General features: G+C 36.0%; 1 protein-coding gene across 3 annotated transcripts in view; it reads left to right on the top strand.

Annotated features, from left to right (window-relative positions):
• Window positions 1–15,383, top strand: part of LOC121427500 (pleckstrin homology domain-containing family M member 1-like) — a 37,433-nt gene extending 22,050 nt beyond the window's left edge. The window contains exons 9-16 of one of the 3 annotated variants that reach the window (XM_041623924.1): window positions 130–269; window positions 3,927–4,022; window positions 4,740–4,842; window positions 6,479–6,601; window positions 7,361–7,473; window positions 9,747–9,878; window positions 10,652–10,822; window positions 12,861–15,383. In XM_041623924.1, the coding sequence (XP_041479858.1) occupies window positions 130–269; window positions 3,927–4,022; window positions 4,740–4,842; window positions 6,479–6,601; window positions 7,361–7,473; window positions 9,747–9,878; window positions 10,652–10,822; window positions 12,861–13,001 (1,019 nt within the window). In that variant the 3' untranslated portion in view covers window positions 13,002–15,383. Of the gene's footprint in view, window positions 1–129; window positions 270–3,923; window positions 4,023–4,739; window positions 4,843–6,478; window positions 6,602–7,360; window positions 7,474–9,746; window positions 9,879–10,651; window positions 10,823–12,860 lie in introns of all 3 variants that reach the window. The other 2 variants (XM_041623923.1, XM_041623925.1) reach the window with 2 other exon arrangements.
• Window positions 15,384–17,160: the final 1,777 nt, after the last annotated feature.

Here is a 17,160-nt window from a genome sequence, read left to right as displayed (position 1 = left end):
CTCTCTATCTCTCTATCTTGCTCTCTTTATATCTCTCCTTTTTTTATATCTGCCTCTGTGTCTTTGTGTCTGTCTGTCTCTCTCTCTCTCTCATTGCCTCTCTCTCTACGTAATTGTCCTCTTCTGCAGAGAGTTACCAAACCTTACTGAAGAACTACATGGACACCACAGACAAGGCCATCACGCCTGTCAGTAGTAACCTTTCAACTTTGACCTGGCCAACCAGTGACACATCAGGCAAAGTTGCCTCTACAGCACATACTATGAAGGTATTTGTATTTTGTGTTATTTGGGAATGAAACATGCCCAGAAGGTTAGCCAAGACTGGATGCATTCATGCACACTAAACATTTCAATGAGCTCTTCTAGTCTAAATACTCACATATACACTTTTTTATTCACCACATTTTGCGCAGTACTTCGAATCACAATGCATGTACTTCCTCAACTCTTTATATGCTTCAACAAATTCGTCGCACGCATCACAAACCGTCCTCTCTGCACAGATACAGTGCGCTATTGCGCCTCGCAATTTCACCACGAACCATCCTCTCTGTTACAATGCCCACTGTGGCGTAAATAATTCACTTCAAGAAAATGTAAAGATACGGGATGAAAATTTGGAACCTGAACTATCGAACAAAGACACTTGTAAATAATTTGCTCTCCTTGTAGGTGCACTTATTGCTGGTTTTGAAAAACCTTTTTTTTAAATGAGTTCTCTGCAAAACTAACTTTCGCATCAAAGTGCGCAGAGAGGACGGTTCGTGGTGCGTGCGACGAATTATGAAAATGCCATAGTCTTTTCATTTGTTAAAGATTCAGTAAGATGCTACATGTAACTCATATCCATGTATTTATACTGACTTGTAGTCTGTACACATAGTATATGCTTGGTACATCGTACATATATGCTACGATATTTAACAACTCTCTTGTCCCCACTATTGTGTGATACATGTATGTTACGAACGCCACGATTGACTTTCCATAACTGATCACAAGAAGCTTTGAACTAATAACATTTTTCCTACGATAAGTACGATTGCCAGGACTGATCGGATACGATCTGAAACTATCACTACAATCACTCTACGATTGAGATCACTGTTTTCATTTGTGATGCAAATCTCGACTGTGGGAACTAAATTTTATCTTACGTGCATTATTTGTTTGATATTATATGCCATATTTATAAATAGCCTCTCTGCGTGTATTAGTCAATTAGCAGGTTTAGTACTACATCATATAAATCCCCATTCTATTAATATTCAGGAATGAGGTTGAGCATATTAATTTTCATTGGTGTCCCAGTTTCAGATCCCAAGTATGACGTATACATTTAAACACTTTTATCTCTTCTCGTGATTCAGTTTATGCTTCTGTTTATAAACTACAGTGTACTTGTATATTGAAGTCTCATTAAAACTCTTGAAGATGGGATGTATACTATCAAAATGATAGATTAAGTATGTGGTACCACTCATGCGAGCCCTACATCACAAGCATAGAACAAGTGATTATATTTAGAATTTACAATTGATCGCAGTCATTCATTAAAATATTAAATCCTTCTGTATAACCTACTTGTACAGTGAAGTATCATTAAAACTCTTTAAGCTGTGTACTTAGACTTTCAAGATGATAGATTATGGATGCGTCACCACTCACTAGAGCCTTGCATCACAAGCACGTAGTTATTGATGACATTCTTAATTTTACAATTGATTACGTGTATAATGAATAATGCAGTTATTCATTTTACCGGTCCTTCAGTCAATCGCTAAGTTTTGTTTTACAGGACCCAGGTGTGGGAAATTTTCTAAGAAGTGTTTGCACCTATGAACATGGAAATAGAAAGTGATGAAATGCATTTGGGTTAGTACTGTGATGGATATTTGTATATAAATGCAGAGTAAATTGAAAGATACCCACACTTTTCTTGTCAACCTGTGTTCAACATGATGTTTAGTCTACCATCTTTCATGTTAGAATTTTTCTTCTCCAAAGTGAGTGATATTTTATTATTTTGCAGAATTGAAGAAGAAAATAATGTTCCAGAGGGATTGACTTTGAGTCTGTTCACTTACATGTGAATTTCTCAAGATTTTTAGTATGCAATTTTTTTTGGAAACTTGAGCTTGAGTATCAGACTATTATCTTGACTCGATATGGACCCCTTCTGAAACAAGTGCATATTTTACTGTACATTTATATGCTTTGAAATTCTCACTTCTATAAAGATGATTTCTTGCATCACGTCATGATCACTTGCCAGACATAATTTGATAGTTAATTTATTTTATGTTGCTTCATTGATAAAATTCTTTGCATCAAAGAGTTTATTTTTTAAGACTTTTAACAATTACATCAAAGAGAGTTTTTTTAAATTTAATTTAAAAACTATTCAGGACTTTACCTATACCTTCAATTTATTTGGTGCTTCCCCAAAAATGTGTGAATTAATTTTCAGATTTTGCAATGAATTTTGTATTCAGGGCATGCTAAAAAGAATATTAATGTACAAATGTTATGTATTCCACTTTTTAACTACATGTAATGGGAATTATTAAGTGATGGAGATTCTGATTTATCGTCAGCATCTGAGGACATACCCCATTCATTTGTAAAGTTATGCATAACTTTACAAAAAAACTTGTGGAACAGCCATTTGGACAACTTAATTTGATTTAAGTGAGGAAAGCATGAGAAAAATTTCATGAATTGTCTTTGAATTACTGCATTTTGTAGAGACTTTTCTTTATGTACGTGTACATGTATTTTCTCATGCTTGATGCCTTCTCCTTTCCATCACTTCTATTGTCAACTGTCTCCAAATACGTAAACCTTGGTCGATTTAAAGAAATATTGTTTATCAAACTATATTGATCACATTTGTGCTCTAATCTTTATATACTTTGTGTTATTATGCAAAATGAGTAAGTTTGATTGCTGTGTAATATTTTCAATTAATTTTCAGAATAATTTGTCATCTGGCGGTTGGCTATGCCAACTTTGAACATAATCATACCTAATATAAACATACATTTACATGTACATAACAATTGCTACCAGTCTGATTTACAACTGGGATTGGTTTTTTTTTTCATTCATACAGTATGTTTTAATAAAACAGCATGCATGTTTCTTTCAAGGTGGGAAAACTGATCATACATGTATATACAGTGCATCCCAGAAAACAAGGAAACTGGGATTCCCATGTCTTTTTTCTTCAAAGACAACAAATTATGATATTTCATTAATATAATCATACAATTTGATTATTCCTCTGTATTTTGATACCAAATATGAGATAAACTCTTCATGCATTAATGAGCAATACATGTTTTAAATTTGAATGTCAAAATCAGTTTGCGCAGAAAAACTGGACAAGGCTGGTTCGTGATATGACAACATAGTTTATTTGATAATTGGCTCATTAGCATTTGTTTTGTATGCTTTAGTGAGTTTCTCTGACTGATCCCCAAAATGAGAGTGGATTCAAATTCAAAAGTGAGTTTCTGCGCAGATCGCTTCTGATATGCCTCATTATTTGTCATTTGTAATCTGCCATCCATGAACCATGTGCTAAGCTGTTGGTCTCAAATTAAAGATAAAATTCAACTCTTACCATAAGTATCAAATTTATAGTAAAAACATATTTAATTATTGTAAAATTTTGTTTCTGAAAACGGGTTTCTTTTTTGTAGGATGCACTATATATCAGTACTTCACTCACCATGATGCCTTTTTTTCTGTTTTCATTCATCATTTTCCTGATTTTCCTTTGGATTTTGAAATCATTCCCTTCAGCAGAATTGTGAAATTTATCTCAAAAAACGTATTTCTTTTGTTGTGGGACGCAGAGTATATATTTAATCACCATGAATTTTTTTTCTGTTTTCATCCATCATCACAATCAGCAGACTTCCGCACCATCTTCTCCACAACCCGCTGATTTTCCTTTGGATTTTGAAATCATCCCCTTCAGCAGCTCACCGGCATCCAAACATGCCGACTCGGTAATTTCATTTTCTTTCTCGAGACTTCAGACAGTCATCCTTTTATGACATCCAAGCCCCTTCCTTTCGTTTGTTCACACAATGAAATATTTAACAAACACTTCCCGTGTATCGATTGTGTTTCCATGTATTTCTATTATTTCTTTTTATTTTTCATGAATAATATATTCTTACATTTACATTTTCTGCATAGAGTTTTTTTTTATGTTCAAGAAAGTTTATAGTGAAACTAACCCAAAGGAAAAGGTTTATGAAAAAAACCAGATAGATTATAGGCAAGAAATATTTTATGAATATCTAATATTCTATCATTCTATATTCTATATTCTATACTTTCACAGAATGTTCCATCTTATTTGGTAGTTTAACTATTTAACTGTAACATTATGTTAATCTGCCCTGCTTGCGTCAGTAATGTGACCATGTCCTGGGCTCTCTTTTATTCTGTAAATGTATATGTATTGCTGTCATTCTTACACTGTTCCTTTATTGCTTTTTGCACAATAAAGTGATGCAAACAACCTATTGGGCTTTCAAATTTGCTATGTAGGTCATGTCATTCTGGTGTAGGGTAGGGGCAATGGGCTCTTTCCCCTTCCTTTTTTTATGAAACATGAACAAATCACTTAGTTATGATCTGTTTATTATAAAAGGCAGGGAGATATATTCAAATCTAAAGTAATTATTTTTTTCTTTGTTTATACTGTTGGTTTTTAGCGCACACAGGACCTTCTATCTGGAGTGACAACCATCGCCAATGAGAAGGGTCTGGACTCTCAGAACTACCAATGCAAAGGCTGCACTAGGCCAGTAGGGATTAGTGAGTAATTCCCTTAAAGACCTTGATATTTTGATACTGATCTTTATGAAAATACATATATAATTTATTAATTCAATAATGTTCAAACATTTATAAATCATAACAAAACAAGTCTTAGGGAGTGTTGCAAGAAAATATATGCAATCAGTTGGAAATTATCTGTTGCAAATTTACAATCGATAGATGATTTTTGACTGTAGAAAAATCAGATTACACTGCTTGTTTCAAGAAGTAGATTAGCGTTCAATTTTAAACCTGCGATTAATAAAAAAAGTTATGATTGATTTAGGACCGAAAAATAGACTTGCAATCGATGGTAGGTTTCTTCCTATGCACTATTAGAAAAATTATGCATGCATTTATACATACAACATCAGATAGATATGGGACCAAGGGGGTGTTGCAAGAAAATATTTGCAATCAATGGCAAATATTCTGTTGCAATTTATGATTGATTGATCACTTTTAACTTTAGCAAATCCAATTAACACCTCTAGTTTCATGGGGCAGTTTAGCAATCAATTACAAAGTTGCAATTAATTGCACAGCATATGCTGGATTTCAGGAAGGAAAATTGACTTGCAATTTTTCGCAAGTTTCTTGCAATGCCCCTAAGAGATAGTGATAATTGGCCTGATCCCATTGTAATACTTATGCAGAATTATAAACAGATGTAAAATATAAACATGTACAGTTTTCACATACCGATACATATGTGACTCACGGATACCAGCAGCAATAGTAGAAATATATGCTTAGTAGTCATATAAGTCAGAGCGGTGTTGGCTCAGTCGGTAACGCGTCTGCCCGTCGAACGAGTTAGAGTCCGTTGTGTGTAAACATCTCTCCCATGTTTCATAGATGCAGGCTATGTTACAATGGAAAACACTCCGTCCCTCGGATAGGACGTTAAATGGAGGCCCCGTGTAGAGGAGAGTCACCACCTTTGCACGTTAAGAACCCACTGCACTATTTGTATAAGAGTAGGGGGAAACTCCGGTGTAGTGGTCTACCTGCATTCCCCCCAATCAGTTATATCGGGAGGAGAGACCTGCGGGTCATAGTGATTCAGGTCGCTTTTCGCCTCCCAGGCACAGGTGACGCCAAAACAAATAACAATAAGAGGAGTGGGAAAGGAAGGGCAGTAGAAGAAGAAAATTAGATGGAGAAGGGAAAGGAGCATACAGGCAAGGAAGGGAGGAAGGTTGGAACAGGATGGAGCAGAGAAAAAATACATAAACTAAAGGCGATTTCCCAACCAAATCTTTAAGAAAATAGTCAACATTGTATTCAACATTAGAAATATTCCTGAATAGCTGCAGAAGCAGTCAAATTTCTTATTGGCTGCTATCCTTTTAGTATAATGTATATGTTACTTTTTGATACACATGTCATTTTGTACTATTTTTATTGATGCTTTTATACTGAAGAAAAATAAATTGAATTGAATGGAATTAAATTGAATTGAAAAATCGCTTTTATCGTACAGAAAATATTTCACAGGGGGTAAGAGTTGTTGTAATTACTTGTGTATACTTCATGATTTTGTTGTCACCATTAGTCTATTAAATCTTTGCTATGTGTCCTGTTTTACTGGAATGATGGATTTATCCCTTTAATATTCTTATCATTACAGTCTATGGGAAAGCAAAGGTGTGTGGATACGATGGATGTTACTATTGCTATGAATGTCATATCGATGAGGAAGCTGTCATTCCAGCAAGAATATTGTACAGCTGGGATTTCAGGAAACAAAAAGGTAATTTTACTGGGGTATATTAGGTGGTGAATGGGGGTACAAGAACCATGCAATTATTTTTTTTTTTTTATTTTTTGGGCCACATACATGTATGTGGTTTGTGCTAATGACAGTGAAACCATATTGATGGAGTATTGGATGTTTTTTGGGTGTAAAGATATTGAGCTGATTGAATGAATATGGGATATTGGCCTTATTTTTTCCCTCACCTTTGGTTGCATGTTATTAAAGTACCTGTAATTTGCATTTGCACTTTGTGATATTATGCAAATACATGTAACTTCCAGTGAATGCTGGTGTACATGTATGTAATAGAACACAATGTGAATGGAAATTGATTAGCTATAATAGTGTTCTGTTCAACAACTATTACTTTTTTATGCAAGGCAATGTCAAAAGGTAGGTTTGAGTGATATTGTGAATACATAAACGGGATCATTTTGTAGGGTGTAGAAGTAGTGTAGTTGAAGTAGTAGTAGTCGTAAGTAGTAGTAGTAGTAGTAGTAGTAGTAGTAGTAGTAGTAGTAGTAGTAGTAGTAGTAGTAGTAGTAGTAGTACGTAGTAGTAGTAGTAGTAGTAGTAGTAGTAGTAGTAGTAGTAGTAGTAGTAGTAGTAGTAGTAGTATTAGTAGTATTAGTAGTAGTAGTAGTAGTAGTAGTAGTAGTAGTAGTAGTAGTAGTAGTAGTAGTAGCAGTAAAAATAGTAGTACCATTATTATAATCATTATTATAATCATTATTATTATGTTATTTGTTGCAGTTGCCAAGCACACCAAGAGTTTCTTGCAGCAGATTGAGGCTATGCCATTGATAGATATAGCTGAAACCAACCCATCACTCTACAAAGCTGTTCCAGAACTAGAAGAAGTCAAGGTGTGTTATACATAAATGTTGACTGATGGGGGGGGGGGTCATAGTTGAAACTATTGCCCAGGGTGATGTAGGTGATGTCCTAAGGTGAAGTCAAGGGCTTTGATAGAAGTTCTGGGCCTCATCTTACAAAGAGTTACGATTGATCCAATCAATTGCAACTGTATAGAAATCCATGAGTGTCATAATTCTTTTCTACAGGAAATTTGCCCAATGTCCTTTGTAAACAAAGAGAAGCACATTGAATTTTCAAGAAAACTATGAATGCATAAAATATACATCATAGTTAGAAAACATTTTGAACAAACATGCATTATAGATAATTATAATAATTAGACTAATATCGCGCCAAATCCACTCTGTAGAGTGCTCAAGGCGCTAGACGTTGACGTTGCTGGCCATCCATAGTTGCGATTGATCAAATCAATTGCAACTCTTTGTAAGACTGGGCCCAGGAGTACAGAGAAGTCATAGTAAAACTCATTTGTTTTATTTGTAAACTTTTTTTAATAGAATATTTGACGAGGGGGGTAAAAAGAAATGAAAAAGATTCACAAACTTTATTTTATTCACTTGCATGCATATGTTGTCCTTGTCTCTCTTACTAATGGCGCTGTCACACCTTGGCGTTTTAGACAGCGTATGCCCGACGTATGAGGAATTTGGCGAATACACTGGCGTACGTCGAATACGTTACGGGTAAGTTTTGCATACGTTAAGAGTACGCTAAAACACGCTGGTATACGTCGTCATACGGCGAGGTCGTCGAAAAATTTTGTGCAAGCACAAAATTTTCGACGTATGCCAGCGTATGGCTCATACGTCCCGCATACGCGAGCCATAAGTTGTAGGCAAGTTACGCGATCGTTGATACACGTTGACACACGTTACTCGTAAGTTACTCATAAGTCGATGTACGTCGAGATAATGTCCAGCGTACCCTAAAACTTCTAACCTATGAGTAACGTGCTTTGAACGTATGTGTAACTTAACTCCAACGTATATTGACGTATGAAGACGTGCTCCGGACGACCACAAAACTTACTGAACGTGTTTATAACTTACAGCTACCGTATAATGGCGTATTGACAACGTTTATAGGAATTGGTATATAAAGGTGGGGTTCACAAGAGGAACTCATGTCTTCTTGATGTCCCAGGCAATGGCGTTTTCTCGAAGGAATTCGCACATGAGCTGCTCCTCTTGGACATCAAGACAAAACTGTGTCTTCTTTTAGGCTACGACACCTGTTCGTCAGTGATACGCTGCCGCACGCTATGCGTAAGTTAGGCTATCGTAGGGCATAAGTTGTGTACGCCAGCAATACGCTAAGCATTCGTTGGAATACGTTACTTATAAGTTAACGAAGCGTTCGATATAAGTTACTAATACGTTATGTATACGTCCAACTGGTTATGAATACGCTAAGTATACGTCCAGAGTTGGGAAAAAAAATCAAAGTTCACCGTATGCCGACGTTTTAGAGAAATTTTGATACGTTGGGCATACACTGTCTAAAACGCCAAGGTGTGACACTACCATAAGAAGGCAGATTTTAATCATCCCAGGGATCTCACTACACTGTCAGTAGCTAGAAGGGTTTATAGTTAATGCTATACTGCCAGTTTTTTCATTTTCCAATCTTAGGGGAAGTTTCCCTATATTTCCTTGATTGGTGGTTTATACTTTCGTCTTTCAAGCAGAGGGTTGTGGTCTGAATTCCAGCCATGGTGTTCTTTGCCTTTCTTTCAGTGAGAATGTTTAAAAGGGGTACTCCAGGCTTCAAACAATATAATTTGAACGGATGGAGTACAATCAGACCAAAAAAGCACTGAAAATTTCATCAATATCGGACAAGGAATAACAGAGTTATGAGATGCTAAAATATTTTCATTATTTTGGTAAAGCAGTTCTATGCACATCCTCATGAATATGTAATGAGCCAGCTGATGATTTCAAATCCCTACTAATTCTTTTTATATGAAATTATATTTTATTCAAATTTTGTCTTCCAAGAATAAAAAAAAAATGGATTGACTCATGATTGAAGTTTACTCTATTTTATTAACATTTTCAGCCTGGAGTACATTATTTGAGATTGAACTCCGAAATCAGGTAGTTGAGATCGATTTTAACTTCAATTTGAAAATGATTTATGCAACCAATCTATGATTGGGATTCATTAGAATATTAGACCCAGAAGTATCAACCTGGGTTGAGGATACATTGAATGTATTTGTAAGTAATTTCATGGTTTTAATATTTGTATTCGACAGGGTGTCCGTATGCAACTCAAGTACTTGAAAGCCTATTTGTTCACCTGTAAGCAGTCCGTAGCAGAAGAACTGAAGAAGAGGGTGTGGCCAAGGGAATACATGCTAGACCATGTTCATCTATACTCCATGCTGGTGAGTTTCAGATGATGATGATGATGATGATGATAAGGATGTTGATGGTGATGGTGATGATGTTGATGATGGTGATTATGACGATGATGATTGTAATGATGATGACTGAAATAACAATGATGATGGTGATGATGATAGAGATGATGGTGTTGATGTTCATGATATTGATGATGATGGTGGTGATGATGATGATGATGTTGATGATGGTGATTATGACGATGGTGATTGTGATGATGACGGAAATAGCAATGATGATGATAGTGATGATGGTGATGATGATTATGATGATGATGATGGTGATGATGGTAATGATGATGATGGTGATGATGATGATGGTAATGATGATGATGATGATGGTAATAATGATGATGGTGATGACGATGGTGGTGATGATGATGATGATGCTAATGGTAATGGTGATGGTTATGATGATGATGAGGTTGGTAATGATGATGGTGGAAGTAGTGATGGTGTCACAGTGATGGAATCAATGATGAAGGCTGTGATGAATACAACAACTCATTGATATTTTTCTTCAGCTATTATTGTTCCTATGAAAAATAAATGAAACACTCTAGGGTTTGTGTATTTCATAGTGTGAACAAACTACTGAATATTTGCTTTAATATAACACTTTCCATCATATTGTGCTTGGTAAACATCTCTATCTTCTTTCAGGAAAGCGATGATTACCGCTAGCACTGTCACTTCTCGAATGTTAATTAGAGCAGCTTTATATGAAACACTGCCCAATCTCATTTATTTTCCAACAGGACTTCAATCAAGTACAGACTGGGACCCTCTCACCCATCCTGAGGAAAGTAGTTGTATTTGCCGTCAAGCACGTCCAGCAGTGCGCCCTCTGTAGTCAGAAAGGGTTTATCTGTGAAATCTGTGAGAACAGCAAAATCATCTATCCCTTTGATACAGATCTTACTGTTCAGGTAAGCTGCAATTTTGTTATCAGTATTAGTTTTAGGAAAGTTTGATTGTCGATTTTACATGATACAGATCTTTTGAATAAAAGACCATCACACATGTTATGACTGGTCTATTATTCACTTGGGAAAAAAATGCTAAAAATTGCTTATTTTCTGAATACAGTGGACTGCATAATAATACCTCCCATAAATTAAAAAAAAATCATCTAACAAAAGTATATGAATATTTTTTTTAAATCAAACATATTCAACCAAGAAAGATTCACCTGTATAAACATACAGAATTATTTTTTTTCATAAAGTTTTGAATAACTACTTGAATGCTGATAACAAGAAATTTATTATTTGCAATTGTTTCATTAGGAGTAAAGACTTGATTTGCATTAAGCAATAGCAGGACTGCCAACATTTATATAATACTGACTGGCCTGAGGGGAACATCTAATATATTGCCTGCAATACATTCATATTGGCCTGAGTCATTATAAAAGGGCAATATGTCTTATTTTCCACGAAAGAAAAGCCAGTCAATATCTTTATTATTCAAATCAGACATCGAGAATGAAAATTATGTAAATTTTCATGTTGAGCAGACTGGGCCTCTGAACTTTGTAACGTAATTGAAACAATGCGCCCTTTGACTTGGGATGCAGTATCCAGCATTGTCTCAACTTGATTAACATTATGACATACACGTAGCACTGCGCGGTTCAATAGGACACGTTTACGGATGCAAAGAATACACGGATGTTAGCTCTGCCTTATTGCCCGCTACATTTCCACGCATTTTCTCATTGACTTTCCTGAGCGGGCAATAAATTGGGTCCATGGAGAAACAATTGGAATCTTATTGACCGCCCATTTGATCACAGTCATAAGCAAGCAATAATGTATTAAAGTTGCCCTGCTCAGATGTCTGATACAGATAATAATTCAAATGAATAAACAGTCCTAATCATGTGGCGCAAATTTTTCTGCTCAATGTCGGGTGTGTTGCCCTTACTATTTTTTATTAAGACATGTTTAGCATTCTTAGATTTTAACATTGAGAACTTTGAGAAAGTGTTGAAAAACTATATCAGTTTTACACCCATACACACAACCTATACCCTGGCCTGCCCCATCCCACCACACGAATACATACATGTACATGGGCTGAATTATTTTTTATCTTAAATAAATGGAAAAACAGGAGTGTTCCTCTTTTTGGTTGATAAAAAATCTTAAAAATGGGGTAACTCCTGGAAAATAGAAGTTGGCAGGCCTGCCATGGCCATTCATACAATGCAGTAAAAGAATATTTCATGACTTGATAATGATCTGCCATATCTGAGTCATAATTGGTGATTTCAAGTATGGTGTTCGTGTTGAGAGCGTGAAAAGGCTGCTGAACCGAGCCCCAACACCGAGCTGGGTTCAGAGGAGTGATACCGATCGCGTTATCGATATCCTATGACGTCACGCCTCTGCACTGCGCTGCTGATCATCTCAACTTTACGCGAGAAATTCTCGACGACGAAAGTGAAATCGGGAAGAAATTGCAGTAAAATCTCATCGTACAGAAGGCACAGGTTAAAATCACTGCAATAATCAGAAAGCATAAACATTATTTTTCATTAAAATGTGTAAAACTCTAATGATTTGCGCTCATCTTAACTGTAATAGATAATTTTATGGGGGTGTTTCATCGTATTTGCCTCCTGTTCATGAACTACAGTTCATCAACACCAACACTGAACTTGAAATCATGATTTTCCCAATCCCTGTTGGTCGGTGTTGGTGAATAGGGAAATTGCACATAGGTCGTCAACACCAGCTGTAATGCTAGGTTCAGCAGACGACATTCAACACCAGAGCTCAACACAAACTGCCAGAAATACGTCATATTTTCCGAGGTCAATCCCAACACCAGCCTGATTTCAAGTACGATGTTGTAGCTGGTGTTGGTGTTGTCCCAGATTTCAACACCGTACTCGAAATCACCCAATGTTGTGTTCCTTGTAATAAGAATCCTTATAATTTCTAATTTTTTTTATCACAGTGCGACAGATGCAAGTCGGTGTACCATAAAGCATGCAAGACGGAGATGAAACCGTGCCCGAAGTGTGTGCGAAGGAAAGTTAGGAAGACCCAAGCCGACCAGAGCACAAGCCAAGCAAACTTTGTCTCTCCTTTCACCTGATGGGGGTAGGCAGGGAAGAGGACTACAGCCCTGTGTCACAAAGATTTGCAATCAATCACAACACGGCAGTTGCCTAGCTATCAGCATCGTTGTTGCATAGGTATTTCATTCAACATTATCACCGTCACCAATCAGGATCGCTGTGCAGAATTTGCAATTGATTGCAGAGTTTTGTGTCACCGGGCCCAGCTCATGCCAGGTGTTGCCTTTCAATCTCATACCACATTGTTGCCTTTCTGACTGGCCCTTTATCCATCAGCCACAGACCTTTTATGCCTCCTAAATGGCAGGAATATTCTTTATACTGAATGAACCCCCAGAAAACAACAACATTGCAAGCCTGTGTTTCATACACCTTAACAATGTATCAACATAGCAAAATGCAGGATCATATTATGTACTGAGTCTATAGGATACGAGGTGAGCAAAAATGAATGTGTTGAAGACATGATTTTCAACCTTCCCTTTTTTTGGGGGGGGGGTGATAAAAGCTAAGGAAAAAAAAAATGATGCTATGGGCTTGTCTTTGCTATTTGCGCAATCCTTTCTAACTCATAAAGTTGTAAAGTTAATATGTATACCGTTTCATAAGCACGATTGGCATGACACATCTCATTGCACAATATTTTATAGTTGCAGAAAGGTTTGCTATGTGTTTAATAGTCTCTGTTAAAATACTCCACACAAATGTACTGACACACTTCATATTATTTAGTGGGGGCATCGTGGCCTAGTGGTTGGGACTCTTGTCTTTCAGTCAGAGGGACGTGGGTTCAAATCCTAGCCATGGCATGTTTTCTTTCAGCAAGAAATTCACCAACATACATTTTATGCTTTAGCGCCGATACGGCCCCTCAGCTAAGTATCAAAGCATGTTTGGATATATGCACATGGTAACTGCGCTATACATAGTAAATATTATTGTTATTATGTCATTTCTCATTTATTCAATATATGCATTAATTGTATATTGAGGGCCTTGCTTGGGGGCAATATTTGCCTTGAATAGTAGGAATCAAATCCAAAAGGCTTGCATGTTTAGTTGGGTGCTCTTTCTACATGGGGAAACATAAATGTACGTGTATACAACACCTATATAAAAGATGTACATTGTAGCATTGCAGCATGGAGCCATATCATCTGTATCACATATACCTTTTGTCAAACATTCAATATCATATCTCATTTTTGTGTCTTGTTGTCAAAGCCTAATATCTTAGTTCATCCCTTGATGGTGTAATCGCCACTTGGTCTACACCCACTGTCTATATTCCATTTGGTCTAATTATCATTTAGGCCATGTACCACTTTGTCTAATTACATGTAAATCTCCAGTTAGGCTATACACATTTGGTCTAGTTTGACTTTTTTAGGTTTTAAATTTCATTTGACAAAGTACAAAAAAATTGTATGAATAAGTGCACCAAGGGGAAATTACACTATCTGGGTGTTAGGTTAAATGGTAGTGTGTCCATTAGACCAAATGATTGTTAGACCAAGTGGCAATTGAACCGAATCATTAGTAGACCAATAGCCGCGATGGAGTTAGACGGTCTCCTCATAAACCAAGTGATTTTAAATCCTTGATATTGCTTCTCTCTTATCTTTCTCACATTGACATGGAGTCTTGATAAATTTGTCAGTCATTCAGGTTTTAAATCTCGTTTAGTCCCCGACTACAGGGGTGGCCAGATTCACTTGTCCCTCCACTTTACTCCAATTGATGCATCCTTCTGCCTCAACACAACCCTCTTACTCTTCCAAACCCAACATCTACAATAAAACCTTAAGATTTTAGGAAGTTTTGTATCCCTGAAAAAGACGTGTGTCTAATGTAAAAATTTTGGACTTCAAAATAAACTGTTGGAACAAAGTACAATGCATTACCACTTTGCCTCATTAATCTATGTCCAACACGCGGAATGTAATATCGTTTTATATATACATGTATATATATAAGTAAGGGTACTGATTTTGCAATTGTCTCAATATACTAGATATTTCTGGTGGTCAATGAAACCTGTTGTCTCGATAAGAAGGTACAGCAAAGGTAATTTAATAAACATTGCTGACATACATGAAACTGTTTCCTATTTAAAAGACTTCTTGATGACAAGGTGTATTGATTTCTTCTATAAAAAAAGAAAGCTGATCTATTAATTATAACAAGTACTTAATCCTCCACCCAAAAAGGGAAAGAACATTAGATTTGGTAATTTCTTCCCAGCGATTTATATTGGCCCGTATTCTGATAGCAGGTTAAAGTTAAACTCAGGTTTATAAAGTTGTGGTTCAAGTATGAATAGCCAAAAGTATCAATTTTTTTATTAAGTTGTATGTTATGTTTACTGTGCTCTTTCCTGATTCATTGATGGTGAAGACAATCATTTATCTATACTTCCTAGACAATTATGAATACCGTACCGTAATTTGAAAGCCAAATGAGCTGAAGTATGATATCTCTACTGTTAGTGATTTATGTAACAATTGGCTATCCAATAAACCACAACTTTAAACCCGAGTTTCAGTTAGACCTTGCTATCAGAATACGGGCCTTTTTTTTTAGTTTTCGACTGGTTATTATTAGAACAATAATTTTGTTTCTTTTTCTTTCATTTTATTTTTATTATATGCAAGGTGCAATATATTTTACTTAAGGGTACAATTTATGCTGTTTGACTTGTATTATTTTTGTCATTCATTATGATTTATTATGTATCTAATGTAGTTAAGGCACAAGTCTCGTCATTAAGTGGCAATCCTGTTATATAGGTGCTATCTGTTTATCACGCATTCCCCATGACATGTGATAATGGTATTGGAATGCCAATTAAAGGTTTCGATGGGTAGGCGCCATCGCACACTTAACGACCTGACTGGTCTGAGATTGAGTGAGGGGAGATGAATTGCAAGGAAGTAGTAAGCCTTGACACAGCACAACTTGCGTTCCAACTAGTCAGCGACTCACGTATGCGCTTTTTGCCATAGCATGTGTGAAAATGACACTACTGTGTATGCGCATTGCATATCATGTAAAGGTTGGTATTTAAGTGCGTTTGCTTTCAAATTGACTGGAAGTTTGAATGAGCTTGCGATCCAGTTGTAAGGATTTGACATGTCAAATCCTTTTGATTTTCCTTGTGATTTATCTCTGACCGGTCTGCAACTCTCAAGCTGACAAGAGCCGTGACGTCATATTTCCCTTAATTCAGTCGCAGACTAGTCGGGTTATTAAGTGTAGGGTGGCCTTAAAATGTAGCTCTTACTGTTGACAAGGGCATAAATGTTATTCTATTGTTTGCTTTGCAATTGCCTAGTGCATCATTGGTGGAAAAGCTTTCTATTTCTTTACTTTCATTGAAATGTGCATTTATATTCAAGTTCAACAAACTCTGAAGGAATATCATAGAAACCAAGGAGGCAAAGTGGAAATTCACCAATACACAAATTTATGTGTGTATCATGTTGTTACCCAAAAATGTGGAAACCAGGGGCCCCGTTTCATAAAGAGTGACAACTGTTGTAACTGCCATTTTGGCAACTACCATGGTAACATGGCTCAGCAGCCAATCAGAATCAAGGTTTCCATGGTAGTTGCCATAATGGCAAAGTTACAACAGTTGCAACTCTTTATGAAACTGGCCCCAGGTTGTGTTATTTTCAAAACTATGACAAATTAATGAATAATACAGTGTATACTGCAGTTTCTTTTACATACACTTTATTTATAATATCTGTGCACTGCATGCAAATATTTATCAGGGTATTTCCTTTTACGTAGAAAGAATGAAAAAGAGTTCTAAGAAATTGAAAGTGCTCATTTGTGTTTAAATGTACAACTCCATGATTACTTAAAAATGGTGAAGGGGTTTTCCTGAAATAAATTCTAATTAATTTGTCAATGTATGTACTTTATATCAAGCAGATGTATATTATGAAAGTAAGTTAAGCAGATATTATATGATCATACTGTCATTTTCAGTATTAAATTTATATCATTAAAATATCTTTGTGTCATTATGTATCTTTGTGGAATTAGAAAAACATCTTTCCATAAATCTCAGAATAAAGTATGGGAATGCCATATGTCAGTCAGAAATTTTTAACTAAAAGTCGATGAAGGGAGCTACATGTGGGATTGAATTGATCTTTTTAGTTT

The sequence above is a fragment of the Lytechinus variegatus genome, chromosome 14, assembly GCF_018143015.1.
Source record: "Lytechinus variegatus isolate NC3 chromosome 14, Lvar_3.0, whole genome shotgun sequence".
Classification (NCBI taxonomy): Eukaryota; Metazoa; Echinodermata; class Echinoidea; order Temnopleuroida; family Toxopneustidae; genus Lytechinus; species Lytechinus variegatus.
The sequence above is the reverse complement of the archived record's forward strand: the minus strand, read 5'-3'. Positions and strand labels throughout refer to the sequence as shown.